Below are 26434 nucleotides of genomic sequence, written 5' to 3'. Positions count from 1 at the left end.
AGCCATAGGGTCATACAACATGGAAACAAGCCCTTCAGCTCGTCCAAACTGACTACCAAGTGCCCAGTTACACTAATTGCACACTAATTTCATTTTATTCTCCTCAAATTCCCATCAACTCCTCCCAGATTCTACCACTCACCTACACACTCCGGTCAGTTTACAGCAGCCAATTAGCCTACCAAGCTGTATGTCTTTGGGATGAGGGAGGAAACTGGAGCACCTGGAGGAAACTGGAGGAAACTCCACCCGGTCACTGGGAGAACGTGCAAACCACACAGACAGCGTCAGGGTGAGGATCGAACCCAGGTCATTGTGAGACAGCAGCTCTACTAGAGCTGCACAACTTATTTGTGAATTTGCTGGTGTGACCGTAGATTGGATGAACAAGTGGTTCCATTCCCACACACAAAGAAGATAAGCAGCCTCTCCCAAGTGTGAAGTCACAGGTGTAGTTATAAGGAGAGGTTGGACAAACTTGGATTGTTTTCTCTGGAGCGTCAGAGGCTGACTGACGACCTGATAGAAGTTTATAAAATTATGAGAGGCATAGATAGGGTAGACAGAGTCTTTTTCCCAGGGTGGAAATGTATAATACTAAGAGGGTATAGCTTTAAAGTGAGAGGGGTAAAATGTAAAGACTTACAAGGCAAGTTTTTTTTAAACACAGTGAGTAATAGGTGCCCGGAACACACTGCCAGGGAAGATGGTAGAAGCAGAGCCGATAGCAATCTTTCAGTGCATTTGGAGAGGCACATTAACAGGCAGGGAATAGAGGAATACATGAACCATGTGTACACAGATGGGATTAGTTTAAATTGGTGGCACAGACATCGTGGGCTGAAGGGCCTGTTCCTGTGTTGCACTGTTCGCTGTTTTATGGTGTCTTAGCAGGTTGGATAACTGAGAGAATCCCTTTGTAAGCACAGAACAGAAAATGGCCTCTCCTCAGTGCCATGCACCAGAAGATTGAAAGAACAAGTGAATATCTTTCCACACACTGGGAATGACTGTGGTGTCTCCCATATGTTAACGCATCGGTGCATCAAAAGGCCATATGTCATTGTGAATCCCTCCCACACACAGAGCACATGAATGTCCTCTGGCCAGGGTGAACTCCTCTGTGGGTTGTCTGAGTGGATTCTTTTCAACACATGGTGCAGGTGAATGATCTCTCCCTGCTGTGAAATTGCTGGTGTTTTGGTAGATTGATTGAATGTGTTCTTCGCTGGCAGGACTTTGGGATCAAGGATGGCTTACTTCTTTCCAGTTTTGTTGGTTCTGTGAGTTCCTGGCTGATTGAAGGAGGGTGTACAGGGAGGGATGGTCTTAAAGCCACAGTGGAATGTAGGCAAGTTTTATATCCATGTCTTCTGTCAGGGGAGGTGAAGGGGCAACCAAAAGGTGGGACTCCAAGATTGAATGCCTTGAGAGGGAGGTGCCCGACCTGGGAGTCTTTTCTAGGTCAAGCCCAGGACACTGCTCGGTGGCAGATTTACTGAGATGGGCAACTTGTGGGGTTCCAAGGAGGTCGCAGATCCAAATCCTGCTCCCTATACACCCATGACTGCGTGGCCAGATTGTGCTGTAGCTCCACCTATAAGTTTGCAGATGATACCACCATAGTGGGCCGTATCTCAAATAGCAGTAAGTTGGAGTACAGGAAGGAGATAAGAGAGTTTAGTGGCATGGTGTCATGACAACAATCTTCCCTCAATGTCATCAAAAGAGCCGGTCATTGACTTCCGGAAGCGGGGTGGTGCACATGCTCCTGTCTACATCAATGGTGCTGAGTTCAAAGGGTTGAGAGCTTCAAGCTCCTAGGAGTGAACATCACCAATAGCCTGTCCTGGTCCAACCACATAGACGGCGTGGCCAAGAAAGCTCACCAGTGCCTCTACTTCCATAGGAGGCTAAGGAAATTTGGCATGCCCCCGTCGACCCTCACCAATTTTTATTGATGCACCATAGAAAGCATCCTATTCGGATGCATCACGGCTTGGTATGGCAACTGCTCTGCTCGTGACTGCAAGAAGCTGCAAAGAGTTGTGGACACAGCTCAGTACATCACAGAAACCAGCCTCGCCTCCATGGACTCTATCCGTACTTCCTTCTGCCTTGGTAAAGCAGACAGCATAATCAACGACCCCACCCACCCCAGACATTCTCTCTTCTCCCCTCTCCATTGGGCAGAGGATACAAAAGCCTGAAAGCATGTACCACCAGGCTCAAGGACAGCTTCTATCCCACTGTAATAAGACCATTGAACAATTCCCTGGTACAATAAGATGGACTCTTGACGGATGGCCCTGGATTACCTACTTGCTGCGGACAGTGGTACGTGTGCAGTGATTAGTAAGGAGTACTGCACTTTTACCCCTGATGAATCCAGCAACAACACCAGCCTGGCTGCTCATGATAGGGACTCGGTGGCCAAAATTCAAAAAGCGAGGGACTAGCTCCTCCAACATGACACCTCATGGGGAAACAGGTGGCCATTTGGGTCACTGGGGGGATAGTGGGCAACTGTCACCCACTGGGCCACCGCTCCCGTTCTAGTTGTTATAGTTCTTCGCCCTCGTTTCAGTTGTTATAGTTTTTTGTATTTCGTGCTGTGCTTGTCAAGTTATTAGAGCCACTTCTGCCTTCCATTAGTACTGCACCCTGATGTATATTTCTTAGTTCTAGTTATTCCCTTGGTTGGTGTGTGATGTAGCTTTCGAGGGGTGGAATGTAGTGTAAAAGGTCATGGCTGTCATGTGGCATGATGACACTGGCTGGGATGACACCATTGAGCACATGGCCGAAAGCGACACCACTGTCAATCAAGGTTTGGCTCCACCCCATTAGGTAAACACCTTTGTCCTTGCTGGACCACTTGGATTGGTCTTTGCAAGCACCTTTGTTCCTGGGCACACCTAACCATTGTCCTTGCTGGACCACCCAGCCCCCCAGTAGTATAAAAGTACTGCATATTCGGTTCTCTCTCTCTCTCTCTCTCACTGTCTCTCCGAGGATATTGAGGTAAGCTGTGCACTACTCCAGGGCAGTTAGTTAAGGACTCCCAAGACCAAAGAACCAATTTTTGTCCAGAATCAAGGTGGTCAAACATTGTATTGTTTATTCCTTGATCATTTGTAACCAGTTATTTTGTGTGTGTGTGTGTGTGTGTGTGTGCGCACACCTCACCCCGTTGCGATTCCCTTCACGTTTGCGATCTCCTGCTTGAGAGTGTGTGAGTGTGCATTTGTTCCTTTCCATTCTGTTCCCGCGTCTGTCTTTGTAAATAAAATTCTCCTTTTTGAAGTACAAATACTGTGTGTCCAGATATCTCCATCTTTAAGATACAAAAGAACCTTTCTCAGAACAGAGGGGCAAGTCTCCTGGGCTGGATGGACTTGATGTGGAGTTTGTTGGGCCGTTCCAGGATGACTTGGAGGGCGTGGGTCAACAACATACAACTGCAACAAGCAACTGCAAGGGCAGGCACTGTAGTGTAGCGGTTAGCGTAACACTATTACAGTGCCAGCAACCTGGGTTCAATTCTGGCCACTGTCTGGAAGGAGTTTGTACGTTCTCCCTGTGTCTGAGTGGGTTTCCTCTGGGTGCTCTGGTTTCCTCCCATATTCCAAAGACATACGAAGTTGTGGGCATGCTATGTTGGCGCCGGAAGCGTGGCAACACTTGCGGGCTGCCCCCAGAATACTCTACGCAAAAAAAGATGTATTTCGCTGTGTTTCTCAATGTACATGTGTCTAATAAAGATATCTTATCCTGAGGGAAATCCAGGTGACCATTAAAATATCTCTCACAGTTATCAACCTGCTGCTTAAGAGAGGTGATCTTTCTTCCTACAAAAAACATGGCATCCGTCTCATCTCCTCAGCATGGATTATAAGCTCTTTCCCCTTGCTACATTGACATGGCCAGGCAGTGTGCTGCCCAGCACTATCCACCCTGAACAATCCCGCAAGGTCCCAGCCCAGCACACTCAGAATATCCATCTGGTCCATGATCTGATCCACCATTCCCAGAGGGACACCTTGTAGATCCATCTTTTAAAAGGTCTATTATGGATTCCACTCATTGCAGCTTGGTTTGGATATATTTATTTAAACAAGGCTGATTTATTTAACACTTATGGAACATTCGTAAAATTTAGGTCCAATTTGCAGTTCATTAACATCAGCAGAATTAAACTCCCAACTATTGGAATGGCTGAGAGTCAGCTCTGGATAGGCAGTCAGTGTGGAATCTAAACCCCCAGCAATCACTTGTGAACGCGTTGGTGTGAATGCAAGTTGGACAATCGAGTGAATCCCTTCCCACACACGGAGCAGGAGAACGGCCTCTCCCCGGTGTGAATGCGCCGGTGCACTAACAGACTGGACGAGCAGGTGAATCCTTTCCCACACACGGGGCAGCAGTACAGTCCCTCTCCGGTGTGAACTCGTTGGTGTCTCAGCAAGATGGATGAAGAAATGAATCCCTTCCCGCAGACGGAGCAGGAGAATGGCCGCTCCCCAGTGTGAACCCGGCGGTGCACCAAAAGGCTGGATGAAGAGGTGAATCCCTTCCCGCAGGCAGGGCAGGTGAACGGCTTCTCCCCAGTGTGAACCCGTTGGTGCGTCAGCAGGCTGGATGACTGCGTGAATCCCTTCCCACACACTGAGCAGGAAAATGGCCGCTCCCCAGTGTGGACTCGTTGGTGTATCAGCAGGTGTGATGACTGTGTGAACCCCTTCCCGCACATAGAACAAGAGAAGGGCCTTTTCCCCGTGTGAACCCGCTCGTGCACCAGAAGGTGGAATGAACGGGTGAATCCCTTACCACACACAGAGCACGTGAAAGGCCTCTCTCCGGTGTGAACTCGCTGGTGCGTCAGCAGTTGAGATGACTGGTTGAATCCTTTCCCACACACGGAACAGGTGAACGGCCATTCACCAGTGTGAACCCGCTCATGCACCAGCAGCTTGGATGAATGAGTGAATCCTTTCCCACACACAGGGCAGGTGAATGGCCGCTCACTCGAGTGAATTTGCTGATGCCTCCGCAGATACTGAGAACTTTTAAAGCTCTTTTCACAATTAGAACAACTAAATGTTCTTTTATCAGTGTGAACTTGGTGATGTGCCTTCAGCTTGGATGACTCGGTGAATCCCTTCCCACACACTGTGCAGGTGTATGGCCTCTCCCCAGTGTGAATTCGCTGGTGTGCTAGCAGGTGGGATGAACGAGTGAATCCTTTCCCACACACGGAACAGGTAAATGGTCTTTCTTTAGTGTGAGTGCACTCATTAGTTTCCAGCTGGGGTGGGTAATTGAACCCTTTCCCACAGTCCTCATATTCACATGGATTCTCCATAATCCAAGTGTCCTTCTGACGCTCCAGCTTGGACAATCAGCTGGAGTCCAGTCCACACACAGAACAAGTGCACGGTCTCTCCTGTATAAATGGTTAAATCAATCTCCACAGAGGGCACTTGGACTCTCTCCCAGTGTATGTGTGTCTCTCCCAGCATGTGTATGTCTCTGTGACTTTGCTAGTCTTGTTTGATTTTCCCCATCTGCAAATCCGCCATTCAAAATACCCTGTAAAAGGCATGTGCGGGAATCATTATTGTACATACAAAACACAAATTCAGATCAGGCAATGTTAATTTCATCTTCTCCTCCCACAGCTGCAAATCTCCATCCCGCACACTCTTCCTTCATGCTGCACTGCACTAACAACACCTCCAACACTCATTCCTTCACACTCAGTTTCCTCCCTCCTCTAAAGGCACTGACTTTGTGAGGTGGAAAACTATGGGTGTGAATCTGCTTCCAGCTACAGTCACGTAGGGTGTTGGGGAAACAGATCACGGACCGCTGTGCAGCAAGTAGCTGCGCTTCTTCAAGGGCAAGTCAGATTGACAGCAGTGATTGGTAAACAGACTTGTAGTCATTTCAAAGCATGCTAACACACAAATTTCTTTCGTTATAGTCATACAGCACAGAAACAGGCCTCTGGTCCATGGAGTCCGCACTGCCCATCAACCACCCATTCACACTAACCCAACACTGCTCCCATTACTTTTATTCTCATCAACTTCCCCCAGATTCTACCACCCAGCTACACAAAAAGGCTATTTACCGTGGCTAATTAACCTACCAATGAGGATGTTTTTGGGATGCAGGAGGAAACCGGAGCACCCAGAGGAAACCCACGTGATCACAGGGAGAATGTGTGAAATCCACATGGACGGGACCCAAGGTCAGGACTGAACTACGATCTCCAGTGCTGTGAGAGAGTGGCTCTACCAGTTGTAGCATTGTGCAGATAGTGGGGGGGCACTAATTTGATACTTTATTACCTCAGCCTCTGTTCAACAGGGAAGCGTGATTCTAGAGCTGTAAAACAATTACATTCAGTTATCTTTTGCCTTAAATGCAGGAAAATGTCACAAAGGGTTTCCCAGGAGTTCATGAGGTAAACTTTGACAGAAAGACACATGATGAGATATTAAGAGAAGCCAAAACTCCACTGAGGAGTTTTAGGTAACATCTTAAACCAGTACATGAGGTAGATATGTTTCAGGAGGGAATTGTAGAGGAAAAGCTGATGGCAGAGATGCCTATTGTGGTGCAGAAGAAATCACGTGACCACGAGCCTAGAATTGTTACATTACAGAGATTCTCCAAGGGCTTTAAGGTTGGAGGGGAGTTGATGGGGAGGGTCAAGCCCATCCCATGGATTGAATTCAATAGAGGGTGAGAATTTTCAGAAAACTCGCATTTATATGAACACCTTCAATATTGTTTTACCCTGAGCACTGTCAAAATAAAAATCTGATGTCCAGCCAGAAGAAATCATTAGGACTGATAGACAAAGGTAGACTGCAGGGAGAGACTTTTAAAGGAGCAGAGAGGGTTGAAAGGATTCAGGAAGGCATGGTCTTTACAGCTTAAAGCACAGTTGCTGGCACTGCTGCAACTAAAGTGATTCCATGCATGCCAGGATTTGGGCAGTGCTGAGATCTCAGGGGGCTGCAGATATTATAGAAAAAGATTCTAAAAACAGGAAGGAGAAATTTTAATGTTGTGACTGTGCATCCTTTCTCAACCAGCACTGCCTGGCACTTCAGCTCTTTGTCCATAGCTTGTCCACATCATGTCTGCACACAACAAATAGTTCTGCTTCCACTGCACTTTCAGGCACTGAATTACAGATCCCCAGTAAAGATATTTCTTCAAAACTTCCCTGTAATCCTTCCACTATTTACCTTAGAATTACCATGTCCCCAAGTTATTGACTGTTGCGCTAAGGGAAATAATTCATTACTGCACAAGCCATTCACAATGTTTTGCACCTTGATTAAATTTTCCCTCAGCTTCCTTGGTTTCCTAAGAAACCAATACCGGTCCAGACAGCCCACCTTCATGATAAACATTCTCTAGTCCTGGCAACATTTTCGTAAATCTCCTCTGCACAGGTATCACATCCTTCTTGCTCTTACAATGCACGCTGCAGCTGATAAAGACAAGTATCCAAATGCCTTCTTAACTATCATATCTGCCTATCTTGCTACCTCCAGGGATTCATGTACATGCACTTCAAGCTTCCTTGTTCATTTATATTTCTCAGTGTCTCACCCATTAATGTCCATTCCCTTGACTAATTCCCTCCACCCTAGATGTATTATCTCAGGCTTCTTGGCATTGATTTCCACTTGCCCGTGTACCTTTTTGCAGCCTTTCCCCCCCTGTTACCGACCACAAACAAACTTTGGTGACAACCAGATTATTAATACGTACAACAAAATTAAAGAAACTGATTGTAGATTTGTTACAACACAGAATGAGGCCATTCAGCCCTTCAAATCAATGGCAGTTTCTAGTAGAGCAATCCCATGTCTCTTCCCACCACTCTTTCCCCATTGTCCTCAGTCAAGTGTCTTTCCAATTGCATTTAGAAGGCACTGACTGACCCGTAACTCCACTAACCCCAGAGACAGTGAATTCCAGGTCCTAATTATTCTCCATATAGAAGGCTTTTCTATATAATTTTATATAAATTGTATAATTTGCTTAGATTCTTAAACGGGTCCATTGGTTCGCGTACCTTCCACTATTGTCATGATTAAGGGGAACATCACGGCAGTAGTCAGAGATGAAATTACTTAAGGATCATGCAGTGAGATCTTATGGGTGGAGCTGAGAAATAAGAAGGGGATGATCACATTGTTGGGGCTGTACTATAGGACCCCAAATAGTCAACAGGAATTAGAAGAATTGCAAGAATATTACGCTTGTTGTAGTAGGCGATTTTAACTTTCCTAACATAGACTGGGACTGCCACAGTGTTACGGGCTTAAATAGAATTTGTTAAGTGTGTTCAGGAAAGTTTCCTCAGGGAATAATGTGAGGGCCCTACGGGAGAGGGCAAGGCTTGACCTACTCTTGGGTAATAGGTCAGGGTAAGTGACTGAGGTGACAGTGAGGGAGCACTTTGGGACCAATGACCATAGTTCTACTAGCTTAAAATTGTGATGAAAAGGGACAGAACTGCCCCACAGGTTCACATTCTAATTTGGGGCAAGGCAAATTTGATGGTACGAGACAGAAGCTTGCAGAAGTTGATTGGAGTAGGCTGTTGGCAGGCAAAGGGGCCTCTAGTAAGTGGAAGACTTTTAAAAGTGAGGTAGCAAGAGTCTGCACGTTCCTGTTTGAGTGAAGGGCAAGGCTGCTCCTTAGGGGAACCCTGGATGACAAGAGATATTGAGGCCCAGGCCAGGAAAAAAGAGGCATGGGTCAGGTACAGGCAGCTGAGATCAAGTGAATACCTGGAGGAGGATAGAGGATGCAAGAGTGTACTCAAAAAGGAAATCAGGAGGGCAAAAAGGGGGCATGAGACAGCTTTGTCAGTGAGAATTAAGAAGAATCCAAAGAGAGTAAAAGTATATTAAGGGAAAAAGAGTAACTAGAGAGAGAAAAGGCTCCTCAAAGACCAAAGTGAACATCTTTGTGTGGAGCTGCAGGAAATGGGCAAAGTTCCCAACATTTCTCCTCCGTTTTTACTGTAGAAAAAGATAGAAAGACTTTGGAACTAAGGAAAGTAAATGGGGAGATCTTGGGGATAGTCCTCATTACTGCAGAGGAGGTGCTACATATCTTAAGATGTATGAAGGTAGACAAATCTCCAGGGCCTGACCAGGTATATCTAAGAACACTGCGGGAGGCTAGAGAAGAAATTGCAGTAGCTCTGGCTCAGATATTTGCATTATCATTAACCACTTGTGGGGTGCCGGTAAACTGGACAGTAGCGAATGTTGTTCCTTTATTTAGGGCTGCAAAAAAACCCTGGGAACTATAGACCAGTCAGCCTAACAGCTGTGGTAGGTAAGTTACTGGAGATGATTCTGAGATAAGATACACCTACATCTGGAAAGACAGGGGTTGATTAGAAGTAGCATATATGGACTTCAGTAAGGCCTTAAATAAGGTTCTGCATGGTTGGCTGCTGTGGAAAGTTAGATCGCGTGGAATCCAGGGAGAGCTGGGTAATTGGATACACAATTGGCTTGATATAAGGGAGCTGAGGGTGATGGTGGACAATTGTTTCTCGGACTGGAGGCCCATGACTAGTGGTGTGCCTCAGGGATCAGTGCTGGGCCCATCGTTGATTTGGATGAGAAAGTGAAAGGCATGGTTAGTAGGTTTACAGATGACACTAAAATAGGAGGTATCGTTGGCAGTGAAGAACGTTATCAAAAATTGCAGGGCATCTTAATTAGCTGGGTAAATGGGCCAAGGGAAGACAAATGGACTTTAATTCAGATCAATTACAAGGTGTAGCATTTTGAAAAGTCAAATCAAGGTAGATATTTCACAGGGAACAGTAGAGCCCTGGGGAATAGAGGGACTTTGGAGTTCAAGCACATGGTTCCCTAACAGCAGGGTCACAGGTAGACAGGGTGGTGAAGAAGGCTTTTGGCATGAGGGTCTTCATTGTCAGAGCACTGCGTATAGAAGTTGGGAGGTCATGGTGCATGGTTAAAGTTATGGTTGTACAAGAAGCTGGTGATGGTGCACTTGGAGTATTGTATTCAGTTTTGGTTGCCCTGCTGTAGGAAAGATGTTATTAAACTGAAAAGGGTGCAGCAAAGATTTACGAGGATGTTGCCAGCACTCGAGTGGCATAGGTAGGGTGAATCCACTCAGCCTTTTTCCCAGGGTTGGGGAATCAAGAACTAGAAGGCATAGGGTAGGCACGATAGTGTAGTGGTTAGCATAACACTTTACAGCGCCAGTGAACCAGGTTCAATTCCAGCCACTGTCTGTAAGGAGTTTGTATGTTCTCACTGTGCCTGCGTGGGTTTCCTCAGGGTGCTCCGGTTTGCTGCCACATTCCAAAGACGTACAGGTTAGGAAGTTGTTGGCATGCTATGTTGGCGCCAGAAGCATCGCGACACTTGTGGGCTGCCCCAGAACACAGTATGCAAAAGATGCATTTCACTCTGTGTTTCAATGTACATGTGACTAATAAAGATATCTTTCTCTTATCTTATAGGTTTAAGGTGAGAAGGGAAAGACTTAGTTGGAACTTGAAGGGCAACATTTCTTTTCCCCACAGATGGTGGTATATATGTGGAATAAGCTGCCACAGGAAGTGATCGAGGCAGGTACAATAACAACTTTTAAAAGACAGTTGGACAGGTACATGGACAGGAAAGGTTTAGAAGGTTATGGGCCAATAAGCAGGCAAATAGGACTAGCTTGGATGGGCATCTTGGTTGGCATGGACCAGTTGGGCTGAAGGGCCTGTTTCCGTGCTATATAAATCAATGACTCCATGGGTTATACAGCACGAATACAGGCCCTTCAACCCAACTTGTCCATGCAGACCAAGGTGCCTTCCTGAGCTATTCCCATATGCCTGCATTTGGGCCAAATCCATCTAAACCTTTCCTATCCATTTTCTAAATGTCTTTTAAACATTGTAATTGTACCATCCTCTACCACCTTGTTCTTTTATTCTATTGTACCTGCCTATACCCTTTGCTCTGGCAGCTCATTCCATATACACACCAACCCCTTGTGAAAAACTTGCCCTGAATGTGGTCAGAATAAAAAGTGGGATTAACATAGAATTAGTGTAAATGGTGGTTGATGGTTTCATGGACTTGATGGGCCGAAGGGCCTGTTTCTGTGCTGTATCTCTCCCTGACTATGAAATCTTTCCCCTTGTACCTTAAATGCATGCCCTATTGTTTTAAGCTCCCTTATCCTGGGAAGAAGACTGTGTGACTATCCACCTTATCGATGACTCATAATTTTATAAACCTCTGTAAGATCACACCTCAGCCTCCTTCACTCCTGGGAAAACAGTCCCAGTCTACTCAGTCTCTCCTTATGACTCGAGCCCGCCAGTCCTGGCAACATCCTTGTGAATCTTTACTGCACACTCTCTAGCCTAATCCCATCCTTCCAATACCACAGGGACCAAAACTACACCTCATATTCCAGGTGCGATCACACCAATGTCTTGTACAGTTGTAACATGATGCCCCAACTCTTGTACTCAATGCACAATCCTAAAGTCCGAAGGCAAGCGTGCGATATGCCTTATTCACCACCTTGTCTATCACTGTCACCACTTCAGGCAGGTATGTACTTGTACTCCTAGGTATCTCTGTTTTACAACATTCCCCAAGGCTCTGTCACTTACTGTGTATGTGATGCCCTGGTTTAATTTCATAAAATGGCGCATTTCACACTTTTCTGAGTTAAATTCCATCTGCCATTCCTTTGTCCACTTTCCCTGTTGATCTAGATCTGGTTGCAACCTTAGACAAACTCCTTCACTGTCCATCACACCAACAATTTTGGTGTAGGTATTGGTTTATTATTGTCACTTGTACCGAGGTACAGAGAAAAACCTGTCTTGCATACTGATCGTACAGGTCAATTCATTACACAGTGCATTGAGGTAGTACAGGGTAAAAACAATAACAAAATACAGAGTAAAGTGTCACAGCTGCAGGGAAGTGTACTGCAGATAGACAATAAGGTGCAAGGTCATAACAAGGTTGATTGTGAGGTCAAGAGGCCATCTCTTCATATAAGGGAACCGTTCAATAGTCTTGTCCTTGAGCCTGGTGATATGTGCCCTCAGGCTGCTGTATCTTCTGCCTGATGGGAGAGGGGAGAAGAGAGAATGACCTGCATGGGTGGGGTCTTTGATTATGCTGGCTGCTTCACCAAAGCAGCGAGAGGTATAGATAGAGTCCATGGAGGGGAGGCTGGTTTCCCTGATGTGCTGGGCTGTGTCCACAACTCTCTGCAGCTTCTTGTGGTCCCGGACAGAGCAGCTGCCATACCAAGCCGTGATGCATCCAGATAGGATGCTTTCTATGGGCATCGATAAAAGTTGGTGAGTGTCAAAGGGGACATGCCAAATTTCTTTAGCCTCCCGAGGAAGTAGAGGCGCTGGTGAGCTTTCTTGGCTGTGGCGTCTTCGTGGTTGGACCAGGACAGGATATTGGTGATGTTCATTAAAGGAACCCTCTCAACCACAGCACTATTGATGTAGACAGGTGCATGTACACCGCCCCCTTTCCTGAAGTCAATGACCAGCTCTTTTGTTTTGCTGACATTGAAGGAAAGGCTGTTGTCATGACACCATGTCACTAAGCTCTCTATCTCCTTCCTGTACTCCAGCTCATCGTTATTTGAGATACGGTCAGCTATGGTTGTATTATCTGCAAATGTACATGGGGTTAGAGCAGAACCTGGCAGAATCATGAGTATATAGGGAGTAGAGGACTGAGGACGTAGCCAATTTTGGTGTCATCTGCAAATTTACTAATCATGCTACCTACATTCTCTTCCAAATTATTAATATATATGACAAACAACTGGGGACCTAGCACTTATCCTTGCAGCACACCACTGGGCAAAGGCCTCCAATATGAAAAACAATCATCCACTATTACCCTCTGCCACCTTCCACCAAGCCAATTTCATATCCAATTGGCTGGCTCACCCTTGATCCCTTGTGAGCTAACTTTTCTGACTAGCCTACCATGCAGAACCTTGTCAAAAGCCTTGCTAAGGTCATGTGCACATTTACCGCCCTGCCCTCATCAATCCTGTTGGTCACCTCTTCAACACAATTTGCGAGATAAGCACAAAGCTATGCTGACTATCCCTAATCAGTCCTTGCCTTTCCAAATACAGATCGATTTCGTCTCTTAGAATCCCATCCAGTAACTTTCCCACCACTGATGTTAGACTCACTGGCATCGAGTTCCCTGCTTTGTCCTTGCAGCCCTTCTTAAATGAAGGCACAACATTAGCCACCCTCCAGTTTTCCGGTACCTCACCCGAGGCTATGGAAGATAAGAAAAAAAACAAAATCACTGCCAGGGCCCCTGCAATTTCTTCCCTTGCTTCCCACAACAGCCGAGGATACACTTGGTCAAGCCTTGGGATATATCCATCTTTTTGCAGCTCAAGACCGCCAACAATTTCTCTTTCATCATGATGATATGTTTCAGGGTATCACTGTTCTCTTCCCTGAACTCTCGCTTCCATGAACCTTTTCCTCGGTAAACAAAGATGAGTATTCATTAAGACCTCAGCCATCTCCCATGCCTCCACACATAGACAACCACACCAATCCTGAAGGAGACCTATTCTCTCTGTAGTTACCCTTTTGCTCTTATATACTTATAGAATCTCTTCGGATTCTCCTTTACCTTATCTGCCAAGCCTTTCCCTTCACTCTAACAGGAATGTATTGGCCCTGAACTCTTCCCATCTCACCTTTACAGGCCTCCCAGACATCCCTTTACCTGCTAATAGCCTCTCCCAATCAACCACTGCTAGTTTCTGTCTAATGCCATCAAAGCTAGCCTTGCCCCATTTTAGGACTTTAACTTGTGGACCAGTCCACCTCTTTCGATAAATATTTTAAAACTAAGAGAATCATGGTCTCTGGTCTGCGCTTCCCCAGCCTCCTTTCCCAAGAGGAGGACGTGTTGCCCCCTCTCTAGTGTATACTGCTTGAGAAAACTTTAATGGACTTTGATAAGATGGACTCTTGACTTCACAATCTACCTTGTCATGACCTTGCACCTTACTGTCTACCTGCAGTGCACTTCCCTGTAGTTGTGACACTTTACTCTGTACCCTGTTATTGTTTTACCCTGTACTACCTCGATACACCGTGTAATAAATTGATCTGTATGAACGATATGCAAGACAAGTTTTTCCACTGGACCTTGGTACATGTGACAATAATAAACTAATTCCAATTCCTGGGTCCACTTAACAAATTCTACCCCATCTAATCCTCAGCACTATGGCAGTCCCAGTCAACAGCAGAGAAGTTACAACTCTATTATTCCTACAACTATCTGGTGTTCTCCCTGCATACTTGCTCCTGTAATTCCCACTGACTATTGGATGGCCTGTAGTTTAGTCTCACTAAAGTGATCATCCCCTTCTTATTTTTACGTTCTACCCACATAGCCTCACTGGACGTTCCCCCAAGAATATACTCTCTTTTTGACTGTGAACAACCTCCCTCTACTTGCCCCATTTAAAATTGTCCATCCCCATTAAATCTCCTTTCAACCTTTTCTCCAAGGAGAACGAGCTCAGCTTTCACATTCTAACCTTTTCGCTGACATCCCTCATCCCTGGAACCATGCCGACAATCCTTTTCATCACCCTCTCTCAGATCTCCACTTCCTGCCCAAACTGGAAACAACTTTTCAGTTGCAGTCCAATCAGCGTTCTGTGTACCATCGCCATCACCCCTGTTTTTGTTAACTCCCCCTACCTCTTGATGCTGGCTTCTCAATATTAGTCATACCCTGCAAGCGCCACCCCACCAGCTTTGCAGACACCCCGTGCCCAGTCACCATTTCACCTTCACTCTTTTGACTTCTCCCAGTCCATTTGCCATGTGATTTAGAGACACCCCTGCCCCATTTCCCCTTGATTTAAGGACGCCCCCTAGGGCTGGCACAAACTGCGCACGCGCGTTGGACCCCAACAGCTGCTTCTGGAGATTCGCCCCGAGCGAATTGAGAGAAAGCGGCAGCGCGTCGAGGGGAGAATATTTATCGTTTCATTTCGGGCTCTGGGAATCAAATTAGCAGCTTAAAGTTCCGCCTTGGAGCCCACAATCGGCGTCTGTGAAACCGACGACCACCGCGCAGTTTATTCAACCCCCTCCCTCACGCTCTTACCTGCTACGTGCTTGCTTGTCGTCGCAGTCTGCGCATGCTCAGGCGCCCGATGCTCGGGTGATGGGCGTACGGTATAAACCAATAGGAAGCTGGAAGGCTCGTGGTCCTCCGATCACTGGAAGGGTCGGGGGTAGGGCGGGCGTAGTGTCCTGGAGTTCGCAGTGCTGCGCCCGGATCTCCCGCATTGTCTCAAACTTAAGAAAATACTGAATTTTGCAACGTGGCTGTCAACAGATGAAACTCTTGGCGGGATTAAACATTGCAAAATGTGTTAGTAAAATGGATTAATTCAATGCGGCCAACGGGGATGATTTGGAGCAATAAACCAGGGCAGTAATAAAGGAATCGCAGCCAGTGGTGTGTCGGGTTACCGGGCTACGAACACCCGGTTTAGGGTTATACGAACGAGCCCCCATAATATTATTGAATTCAAAGGTCCAACGTACATACGTTCCTACGGACGTTCTAACTAGCCTCTTCTTTCCGCTTTTAGTAATTGTCATTTCTTATGTCTTCTGTGCTTTTGATGCCATTCATGACAATATTGTAGAGGCATAGTTGCCAATATTAAATGATTTTTGTGTCTTTTCTAATTTAAGGGTAAAATCAACTTATGGAAGTTGGTAAAATTGGAATCTGTTGGTTACCCAGAGACATCCTGTAGATTGGGAATGGTGGAAACGTTGTACACAGGTCAGGCAATATCTGCGGAAAGAGAAACAGAGTTAATGCTTTAGGTGGAAGACCCCTTTTCAGACTTACTGGGTATTTCTAATTTTATTTCAGACTTGCAGCATCTGCATTTTTAAAAATGTTTCGATTGCCCGAAGGTGTTTGACCAGATGTCCCACAGGAGAATTGTGGAGAAAAGCAAGACTCACCATGATTTTAAGAGTCAGTCCATGTGCATGGGAAGCTACCAAAGACAAGGAATAGAGTCATGGAATCATACAGCAAGGAAGCAGGCCTTTCGCCCCAACTCGTCCATGCCAACCAAGATGTCTTTCTGAGCTGCCCTGCATTTGGCCCATATCCCTCCAACCTTTTTTTTATCCATGTACCTGTCTAAATGTCTTTTAAACATTGTAATTGTAACTGGCTCTGCAGCTTCCTCCTTATGGTTCCTTCCACATACCCACCACCCTCTGTGTGGAAAAAGTTTCCCCTCAGGTCCCTCTTACATATTTCACCTTAAATCTAGGTCTTCTAGTTTTAGACTCCTCAACCGTGAGAACAAGACTGTGACCACAATAGAAGCATTGAGTGGTTATGGCACAGAATATTTTGTAGATGTCATGACCAGCAAGTCTGTAAGGAAGAATAGGCAGGAGCAAGGTAATAGACACGATGGGTTGGACGGGTTGAAGTGTGCTTATTTTAATGCTAGGAGTATTAGGGCAAGGGTGATGAACTTACGCATGGATCAGTACATGGAACTGTGACGTTGTGGCCATTACAGAGACTTGGTTGAGGGAGGGACAGGATTGGATGCTTAATGTTCCAGGATTTCGATGTTTTAGAAAAGATGGAAAAGGAGGTAAATGGGGGTAGGAGTTGCACTATTAACCAGAGACAATATCACAGCTACACTCAGAGGTGACATACTGGAGGGCTCCCACTGAGTCTATATGGGTAGAACTCAAAAATAAGGAGGATGCAATAGCCATTGGGACATTGAGGAATAGATATGCAGGCAGATTAGGGAAAGGTGAAAACAACAGGGTTGCTGTCGTGGGTGACTTCAACTTCTGTAATCTAGACTGGGACCTCCTTAGTGCAACAGATTTAGATGGAGCAGAATTTATTCGGTGCATCCAGGAAGGTTTCTTAAATCAGTGTGTAGATAGTCCAACAAGCGGAGGGGCCATACTGAACCTGGTGTTGGGAAATGAGCCTGATCAGGTGACTTACCTTTCAGTGGGAGAACAGTTAGGGAGCAGTGACCACAACTCAAATTTTAAGATAGCTATAGATAAGGATAAATATGCACCTTGCAAGAGAGTTTAAATTGGAGCAGGGCAAATTACAAGAGTATTAGGCAGGAACTAAGGAGAGTTAATTGGGAACAGCTGTTTTTGGGCAGGTCCACATCTGACATGTGGAGGGTGTTTAAAGGCCAGCTGCACAGAGTACAGGACAGGTATGTTCCAGTAAGAAGGAAGAACAAGGATGGTAAGGTAAGGGAACTTTGGATGTCGAGGAAGGCGGTGAATTTAATCAAGAAGAAAAGGGAAGCATATGAAAAGTTTAGGAAGCTAAAATCAAGCTGAGCCCTTCAGGATTATAAAGAAGCAAGAAAAGAACAGAAGAAAGGAATTAGGAGAGTCAGGTGGGGCCACAAAAAGTCCTTGGCAAGTAAGATTAAAGAAGATCCTAAGGCATTCTATATATGCACACCAAGAGCATGAGGATAACTAGGGAGAAGGTAGAACCACTCAAAGTTAATGGAGGGAACATATGCTTGGAGGCAGAGATGTGGGATAAGTCCTAAATGAGTAATTTGCATCCATTTACCAAGGAGGAGGATGGGGAGGATAAGGATGTGGAATGTGCTAATATGCTCGGGCATTTGAGATGGAGGAGGTGGTAGTGTTGGGTCTCTTAAAGAACATTAAGGAAGTCCCCAGGGCCTGAAGGGATATACCCCAGTTTGTTGATAGAGGAAAGAGATGAGATTTCTGGGACCTTAACCAAGATCTTTGTGTCCTCTCTAGCTACCAGCAAGGTCCTGGAGGACTGGTGAATAGCTCACGTTGTTCCATTATTGAATAAGGAAAATAGGGATAATGCTGGAAACTATATGTTACTGGAGCAGATTCTTAGTGATAGGATTTATGAACATTTGGAAAACCATGGCCTAATTAGGGACAATCAGCATGGCTTTGTATGGGCAAGTCATGTCGTACTAATTTGATTGAGTTGAGAGGTGGTGACAAAGGTGATTGATGAAGGTAGAGCTGTGCATGTTGTCTACATGGATTTTAGTAAGGTGTCTGAGATGGGAGGCTCATCCAGATGATTAAGATTCATGTGATCCACTGTGAATTGGCCACTTGGATTCAGAAGTGGCTTTCCTATAGAAGACAGAGGGTAGTGGTCGATGGGACTTATCCTGGCTGGAGGTCCGTGACTAGTGGTGTTCCGTAAGGATCTGTGCTGGTACCTCTTCTGTTTGAGATATACATAAATGACCTGGATGAAAATGTAGATGGATGTTAGTAAGTTCTCAGACAATACAAAGATTGGTGGTATTGTGGATTGCATAGAAGATTTCCAAAGGATACAGCAGGATATAGATAATTTGCAGATATGGGCAGGGAAATGGCAGGTATAATTTAATCCGGCCAAATGTGAGGTATTGCACTTTGGGAGATCCAATGTAAAGGGGCAGTACACAGTTAATGGCAAGACCCTGAATAGTGTTGCTGTACAGAGGGATCTTGGCGTCCAAGTCCATAACTTCCCAGTTTCTCCAGCCTAATCCTGTAGGCAAAATTCCTTGCTCTGAGAAATATTTGTGTAAACAGTTTAGTGATTATTGGATGGTCTTTATATTGTAAACAATTTGTAAACTGAAGGGGGAAGATATAGTTTCACAGACACCTGAATGTAGAGTTCCAGCAAAGTAACTTGCAACTTAAAAAAATCGTGTGCAAAAAGTGCAGGAGATCAGCAACTTGCCAAGAACTATGATATACCTGGACTTTTCAATGCTGTCCTTAACCTATTGTGTCTTTAGAAGTTTGGATAAGAGCCAGAAATGGAGGAGGGATCATCAAGGACAGTGAAACTGTCAGTGCCCACTGCAAGGAGCACTGTAAAGATTTTGGTGCCAAGTGTCCTCGACTCTGTTTCAAGCACTCTATCTACTATAATCTCGGCACAACCCCATCCCGTGAAGAGCTTGAACAATGGCTTCCAACAGCTGAAAGACAACAAAGTTTCTGATGCAGATGTAACCCCTGCTGAAGAGGCAAAACCTGGCAGAGAAGCATTTCTGGTGCAAATTCATGACCTCATCAAGAGAAGAGTACGCAGGGGAATTGCAGAGATGCCTTAGTCTTGACCGTTTTCAAGAAAGGGGATGCGACCGAACTAGAGTTATTCGGTGAATACATCATTGAAAAACCTGGGAACTTAAAGCTGGCAGATCAGCCATGATCATATTTGAATGGCAGGGCAAGCTTCAAAGGTCAGATGGCCTACTCCTGCTCCTAATTTCTTGTGTTCTTATGTTCCTGTTAATGCAGTAACTACAGAGTGTGGTCATTATTGTTTGCCACAGGAAAAGTAACTGCAAAAGTCCCCCACAAACAACCCTTTCCAGATCCAAGGAGAACTGCTCCCAACGTCAGTGTGGATTTCATCTAAACAGCACAATGGATGTGACCCTCATTGTTCAACGAATCCAAGTGTAGCAAAGGGCATCAACTACTATAAATGGCCTTGTTTCACCTCACAGAAGTTTTCAGACCCTTCACCAAAGACGCATAATGAAGTATCCTTGTCAATTTTAGCTGCCCTCAAAAATTTGTCACCATCCCTGTCCATTCCATCATGACATGCAGCACACAATCCACTGCAGACCCAAACCCAATGTAAAATGAATTCAAACAAGGTTCTTTCACAGAAATACACAAGAACATTAGAAATAGGAGGAGTAGGCCATTTGGCCCATCGAGTCTGCTCTGCCATTCAATAAAATCATGGCTGATGTGGCTGTGGACTCAGCTCCACCCACCTGCCTTTTCCCCATAACCCTTAATTCCCTGTATGCAAAAATCTACCTAACTCTGTCTTAAATATATTTAATGAAGGAACCTCCACTGTTTCCCTGGGCAGAGAATTCCACAGATTCACTGCTCTCTGGGTAAAGCAGTTCCTCCTCATCTGTGTCCTAAATCTACTCCCCTGAATCTTGAGGCTATGTCCCCTAGTTCTAGTCTCACCTACCAGTTGAAACAACTTTCCTGCCTCTATCTTATCTATCCCTTTCATAATTTTATGTTTCTGTAAGATTCCCTCTTTCTTCTAAATTCCAGTGACTATAGTCCCAGGCGACTCACTCTCTCCTCATAGGCTAACCCCTGTCATCTCCAGAATCAACCTCCTCTGCATCACCTCCAAAGCCAGTATATCTTTTCTCAATGAGACCAGAACTGCATGCAGTACTCCAGGTGCGGCCTCACCAGTACCCTGTACAGTTGCAGCATAACCTCCCTGCTCATAAATTCAATCCCTCTAGCAATGAAGGCCAACATTCCATTTGCTTTCTTGATAGCCTGTTGTATCTGCAAACCAACCTTTTGCACAACACTCACAAGCCCCTCTGCACAACAGCATGCTGGAATATTCACCATTTAAATAATAATATGATCTTCTACTTTTCTTTCCAAAGTGGATGTCTTTGCATTTACCAACATTGCACTTCATCTGTTAGACCCTTGCCCACTCACTTAACCTATCTATATCTCTCTGCAGACTCTCTGCATCCTCTGCGCAATTTGCTTTTCCACTCAATTTAGTGTCGTCAGCAAACTAAGATACACTACACTCAGTCCCCTTTTCCAAATCACTAATGTATATTGTGATCAGTTGCACGCCCAGCACCGACCCGTGGCACTCCGCTCACCACTGATTGCCAACCAGAGAAATACCCATTTATCCCAACTCTCTGCCCTCTATTGGTTAACCAATCCTCTACCCATGCTAATACATTACCCCCAACACCATGCATCCTTATCTTATGGATAAGTCCTTTATGCAGCACCTTATCGAATGCCTTCTGGAAATCCAAGTATACAACATCCACCCATTCCCCTCTATCCACTGCGCTCATTATATTCTCAAAGAACTCCAGTATGTTTGTCAGACAGGACCTACCTTTCCTGAATCCATGATGTGTCTGCCTGATGTAACCACTTCTATCCAGATGTCTCACTATTTCTTCCTTGATGATAGCTTCAAGCATTTTCCCGACTACACATGTTAAGCTAACTGGCCTATAGTTACCCACCTTTTGCCTACATCCTTTCTTAAACAGTGGTGTGACATTTGCTGTCTTCCAATAACTCTGTATTTTTCTCCATGCAATTAATCACCTTCCTTCCAACCAGCTTGCTGCTGTGTTGGAATTAATCTTCATAATAAATGGAAAACTACCCAACCTTCTGTATCTCTGACCAAAAACCAAAATCACTCCAACTTCAGTCATTGAATTATAGAAAATAGGCGACACTTACACACGTGCACACTTTTTCGCTGAGCTCCAAATCATTGATTCCTTCGAAGTGGAGGAGAGGATGGGCATTAAGCTGAATGTTCAGAAGACAAAGTCCTGCCCCCACTGCAGATCTACCCCCACCCAACATTAAAAATCAAGCTTCATGAAGAGATCCACTTTCACTGCACTTGTAATACTGGTTAGGTCTCCATAAGAAGGACGCGCTTGCAATAGCAGGAGTACAATGAAAGTTCACTGGATTGATTCCGAAGATGGAGGGATTGTCATGCGAGGAGAAATTAAGACTGAGCCCATACCCTCACGTTCAGAAGAAAGAGGGATGATATCATTAAAATATAAATAATGGCTGGGGTCACAGTCCCAAAATAAGGGAATTGGTCATTCAGAACTAAAATAGGAAGAAATTTCTTCACCCATACAGTAATGAATCTTTGGAATTCTCTTTCCAAGATGACTATGGAAATCAGTCACAATAAGACAGATATCAATGTTTTTGGATATCACGGGAATGAATGGAAATTGAGTTCACATGGCTGAGCAAACTCCACACAGACAGCACCAGAAGCTAGGATTGAACCCAGGTCACTTTCTGAGGCAGCCACTCTACTAACTGTATATGAATGGGTTGTCTCCGTGGTCAGCAACTAGGAGACATGGAAAAGTAGAGATCTGGGAGACTACGTACAAAAGTTACCATTATTTCCCGGGGGTGGTGTTTGGACAAAATTGGAGGTAAACTCAGGCCACTGTTTCCTTGGAATGATAATTTGGCCTTGGATCATCAGAATAACATTGGAACCAAAGTGATCCTGTTAAGACGATCAGTGGATCATACTTGTATTACGTTGATTATAGAATATTACTAGTGATCAGAGGTGAAAGTACATGTAATTGAGGATAATATGCTGACGTGGATTGAGAATTGGTTGTCAGACAGAAAGCGAAGTGGGAATAAATGGATCATCCCAAGGCTGACAGGCTGTAACCGTTGGGGGTACCGCAGGGATTAGTGCTCAGGTTCCAGCTTCCAATAATTCAGCTGAGGGACCAATTTGCTGGCAGACAAATGTAGGTGGAGTTGTGTGAATGGAGGAGGATGTAAAGAGTCTTCAAGGGGACAGAGGCAACCTGAGTGAATGGGTGCAAACTCAGCAGATATAATGCCATGAGGAAAAATGTAAGGTTATCCTCTTTGGTAGACATAATAGAAACATGGAGCAATTTGATAAATGATGAGAGGTTGGACGGCGTTGATGTTCAAAGGGACCCAGAGTGCCTTTGAACACAAGTCACTCAGTGTCTCTTCTATTTGACCATCCCTCAAGATTGGAGATGACTTGCTTCTCCTCTGGTTTTGTAGGTACTAGGATGGCTAATGAGGAAACTGCAGACTTTTCCCCACAGATGGGGAGGTAGTGGCTGACAGGGCAGGTGGTGGTCCATTTGCTCCTTCCACTCCTTATAGAGGGCTTCTGTATGCTCTCAATGCATGGCCTTGAGGTTCTCAAATACCATTCTGAATGTCCCTTCTCCACTTCGATGGTCCAGACATTCCCAGCAACCTTTGGGAATGTTGCACTTCATGGAAAGCTAGAATACTTATTTTCTTGCATGCCTGCCTGATAATCTCCTCCCATGACAGAGCTCAGAAAAGTGTGTCTGGTTTGGGAGACTGACGTTAAGCATGTGAATGATATGGCTCGCCTCACGTAGAGTAACCAATGCTAGGCACATTGGCCTGGGAGAGGATTCTGCCATCACTTCATTTACCCTTCCAGTAAGTTTGGTGGAATTTATTGAGGCAGTATTGATGGTATTTTTCCAGTGCCTGGAGGTACTTCCTGTAGAAAATCCAAGTTTCAAATGCACGTAGGAGGGTTGAGATCGCTGCTGCTCAGTAGACCATGAGTTTTGTGCCAGATCTGGAGATCTTGATCTTCAAATACCCTTTTCTTCAGTCAACCAAAGGCTGTGCTGGGGTACTGGAGGTGGTGGTGAATTTTGTCATCAATGTCTCCCTTCATCAAGTTTTGACTTCCGAGATATGGAAAGTGGTTCACACTTTCCAGGGTTTCATTGTGAACTTTTATTGTCAGCAGGGGCAAATTGGTAGATGACCTTGATATTGAACACGAGGCTTACCTTCTTGTAATGTCTCAGTGAACAAGTTGATGATGCCTTGGAGTTAACCTCTGAGTATATCCAAATGCATGCATTGATTGCATGCTGCAGCTCAACCACTGAGGCTTGGGTAACCTTGGTCTGGAATGTAGTCAGCATAGTTTGGAGTTTCTCATTAGTTCTGATTAACTCCACTCCCACTGCAAATCTGTTGGAGGTGGGGTGCAGCATTGTAGTGAGTAAGATTGAGAAAATTGTTGGGGCCTTGTTTGACACCAGTTTTCAGAGATTGGTTCTGTTGTGGGCTCATTAATTAGAATCGGGGCTGGCATGGCTAGCAAGCCACTGTGGAGCAAATGTGCAATGGAGACAAATTTCTGTGCTTATTCGAATTTGAAGAGGGTCTTCCGTAGTCCCTCTCAACTGATGAAGTAAAAGGCTTCAGTGAAATTGAAGACTATGCATTATAGCTGGAGCTGTTCCCTGCATTTTTCTTGGAATCGTTAGATGAAGATCATATCCAGTTTCTTTCGATGGATGGAATCCACATTGTGATTGGGGAGCAGCTCTTTGGATGTGTTTGAGAAGGACTCTGGCGATAACTTTCCTGTGGCAGACAGCAGAGTCCCTTCTATAATCATCATATTTGGATTTGTCTCCTTTCTTGAAGGATGCAGCATCACAGAGGTCCCTTGGTGCATCTTCCTCTTCCCAGGATGTGGATGGTGAGGTTGTGGATTTGTAATTGAAACTGTTCACCAGAGTTTGGATTTAAGTGGAAATACTGTCTGCTTCTGAGCCCTTGTTATTTTTGAGTTGGAATATGGCCTTCTTGTTGGTCAGGAAGGTCAGCAAGGCTGGTCTCAATAGGTTGCTGACAGATGGAATCCAGGGTGCTTACATCAAGAACAGACTCACAGTGAAGTAGTACTTGTAGTGTTCCTTCCACAGACATTGACTGCCTCTCTGTCCCTAGGAGTTCACCACTATGTTTGGTTCTCAGCAGAACATCATCAGCAATAGGTTGACTATGCTGTTAGTTCTGAAGATTGTGGGAATTTGGGCCACAGAGTTTTACAATGCAGGGAAAAAAAAATCATACGTCATGGCTCTCAACCAATTGCTGAGCCTCCTGCATGGTTCACCTGCCATCTGTTCTTTAGGTCACAGCTTTTCTGCTGGACTTCTGCCAATATGCAAGTGCACCCAAAAATTAAGTGGGCAAGCGGTATGTTAGCCTTTATAATAAGAAGATTTGAATGCAGGAGCATGGAAGTCTTTTGGAATGGTCTAGGGACTTGGTGAAACTGCATCTGGAGTACCGTGTAGTTTTAATCTCCTTGACCCAAGAATTTTTCAAAGATAAAAAGCCATGAGGGGTGACGAGAGAGGTGGAACGACTTGTTAGGGAGAAGGTGGTAACATATGTGAGGTATAAGCAGCAAGGTTCAGACAGGGCCCGTGAGGAATATAAGGTAGTGAGGAAGGAACTTAAGAAAGGGCTGAGGAGAGCTAGAAGGGGACATGAAAAGGCTTTGGCTAGTAGGGTTAAGGAAAATCCCAAGGTCTTTTTCAAGTACGTGAAGGGTAGGAGGATGGTTAGGGTGAAGGTAGGTCCAATTAAGGACAAAGGTGGGAGAATTTGCCTGGAGGCGGTGGAAGTGGGAGAAGTTCTGAATGAGTACTTCTCTTCGGTATTCACCAGGGAGAGGGGTCTTGATGATGCGGAAGGGAGTGCTGGTAGGGGTAATGTTCTCGAGGTTGTTGATATCAAGAGAGAGGATGTGTTGAAGTTGTTAAATAATATTAAGACAGATAAATCTCCAGGGCCTGACGGGATTTTCCCCAGGCTGCTTCGAGAGGCTAGGGAGGAGATTGCTGAACCGCTGGTAAGGATCTTTGCGTCCTCGTTGTCTACGGGGGTGGTGCCGGAGGATTGGAGGATTGCGAATGTGGTCCCCTTGTTCAAAAAAGGTAATAGGGATAGGCCAGGGAATTATAGACCGGTGAGTCTCACGTCTGCGGTGGGTAAGCTGTTAGAAAGGATTCTAAAGGATAGGATTTATGAACACCTAGAGAATCATGGACTGATTAGGGACAGCCAGCATGGCTTTGTGAAGGGAAGATCTTGCCTCACAAGCCTGATAGAGTTCTTTGAGGAGGTGACCAGGAAGATTGATGACGGCAGTGTGGTGGATGTGGTTTACATGGATTTTAGTAAGGCATTTGATAAGGTTCCTCATGGTAGGCTTCTTCAGAAGGTCAGAGGCCGAGGGATCCAAGGAAGCTTGGCTGTGTGGATTAGGAATTGGCTTGCATGTAGAAAGCAGAGGGTTGTGGTGGAAGGAGTGCCCTCGGATTGGAAGGCAGTGACTAGTGGTGTCCCACAGGGATCGGTTCTGGGACCTCTACTTTTTGTGATATTTATAGATGACTTAGATGAGGGGGTGGAGGGCTGGGTTAGTAAGTTTGCGGACGACACTAAGATAGGCGGTGTTGTGGATAGTGTGGAGGGCTGTCGGAGCTTACAGAGGGATATTGATAGGATGCAGAGCTGGGCTGACAAGTGGCAGATGGAGTTCAATCCAGAGAAGTGCGAGGTTGTACACTTTGGAAGGACAAACTCCAGGGCAGAGTACAGGGTAAACGGCAAGGTACTTGGCAGTGTGGAGGAGCAGAGGGATCTGGGGGTTCATATTCACAGTTCGTTGAAAGTTGCCTCACAGGTGGAAAGAGCAGTTAAGAAGGCCAATGGGATGTTGGCTTTCATAAGTCGCGGGATTGAGTTTAAGAGCTGCGAGGTTATGATGCAGCTTTACAAAACTCT

The 26434-nt window shown here is 45.3% G+C and overlaps 1 protein-coding gene across 4 annotated transcripts in view; it reads right to left on the bottom strand.

Annotated features, from left to right (window-relative positions):
• LOC127576371 (zinc finger protein 271-like) overlaps positions 1-26434 on the bottom strand; it is a 67532-nt gene that overhangs the window by 28609 nt on the left and 12489 nt on the right. For 3 of the 4 annotated variants that reach the window (XR_007957236.1, XR_007957234.1, XR_007957235.1), the window contains exon 3: positions 15243-15947. Coding sequence is in view for 1 of the 4 variants with exons in the window: in XM_052026890.1 (XP_051882850.1) it covers positions 4271-4972; positions 16433-16439 (709 nt within the window). In the remaining 3 variants the exon portion in view is untranslated. Of the gene's footprint in view, positions 1-4098; positions 4973-15242; positions 15948-16432; positions 16440-26434 lie in introns of those variants that run through there. The other variant, XM_052026890.1, reaches the window with a different exon arrangement.

Source organism: Pristis pectinata, chromosome 12, assembly GCF_009764475.1.
Source record: "Pristis pectinata isolate sPriPec2 chromosome 12, sPriPec2.1.pri, whole genome shotgun sequence".
In the NCBI taxonomy this organism is placed as follows: Eukaryota; Metazoa; Chordata; class Chondrichthyes; order Rhinopristiformes; family Pristidae; genus Pristis; species Pristis pectinata.
Note: the sequence above shows the minus strand (reverse complement) of the source record. Positions and strands in the feature narration are given on the sequence as shown.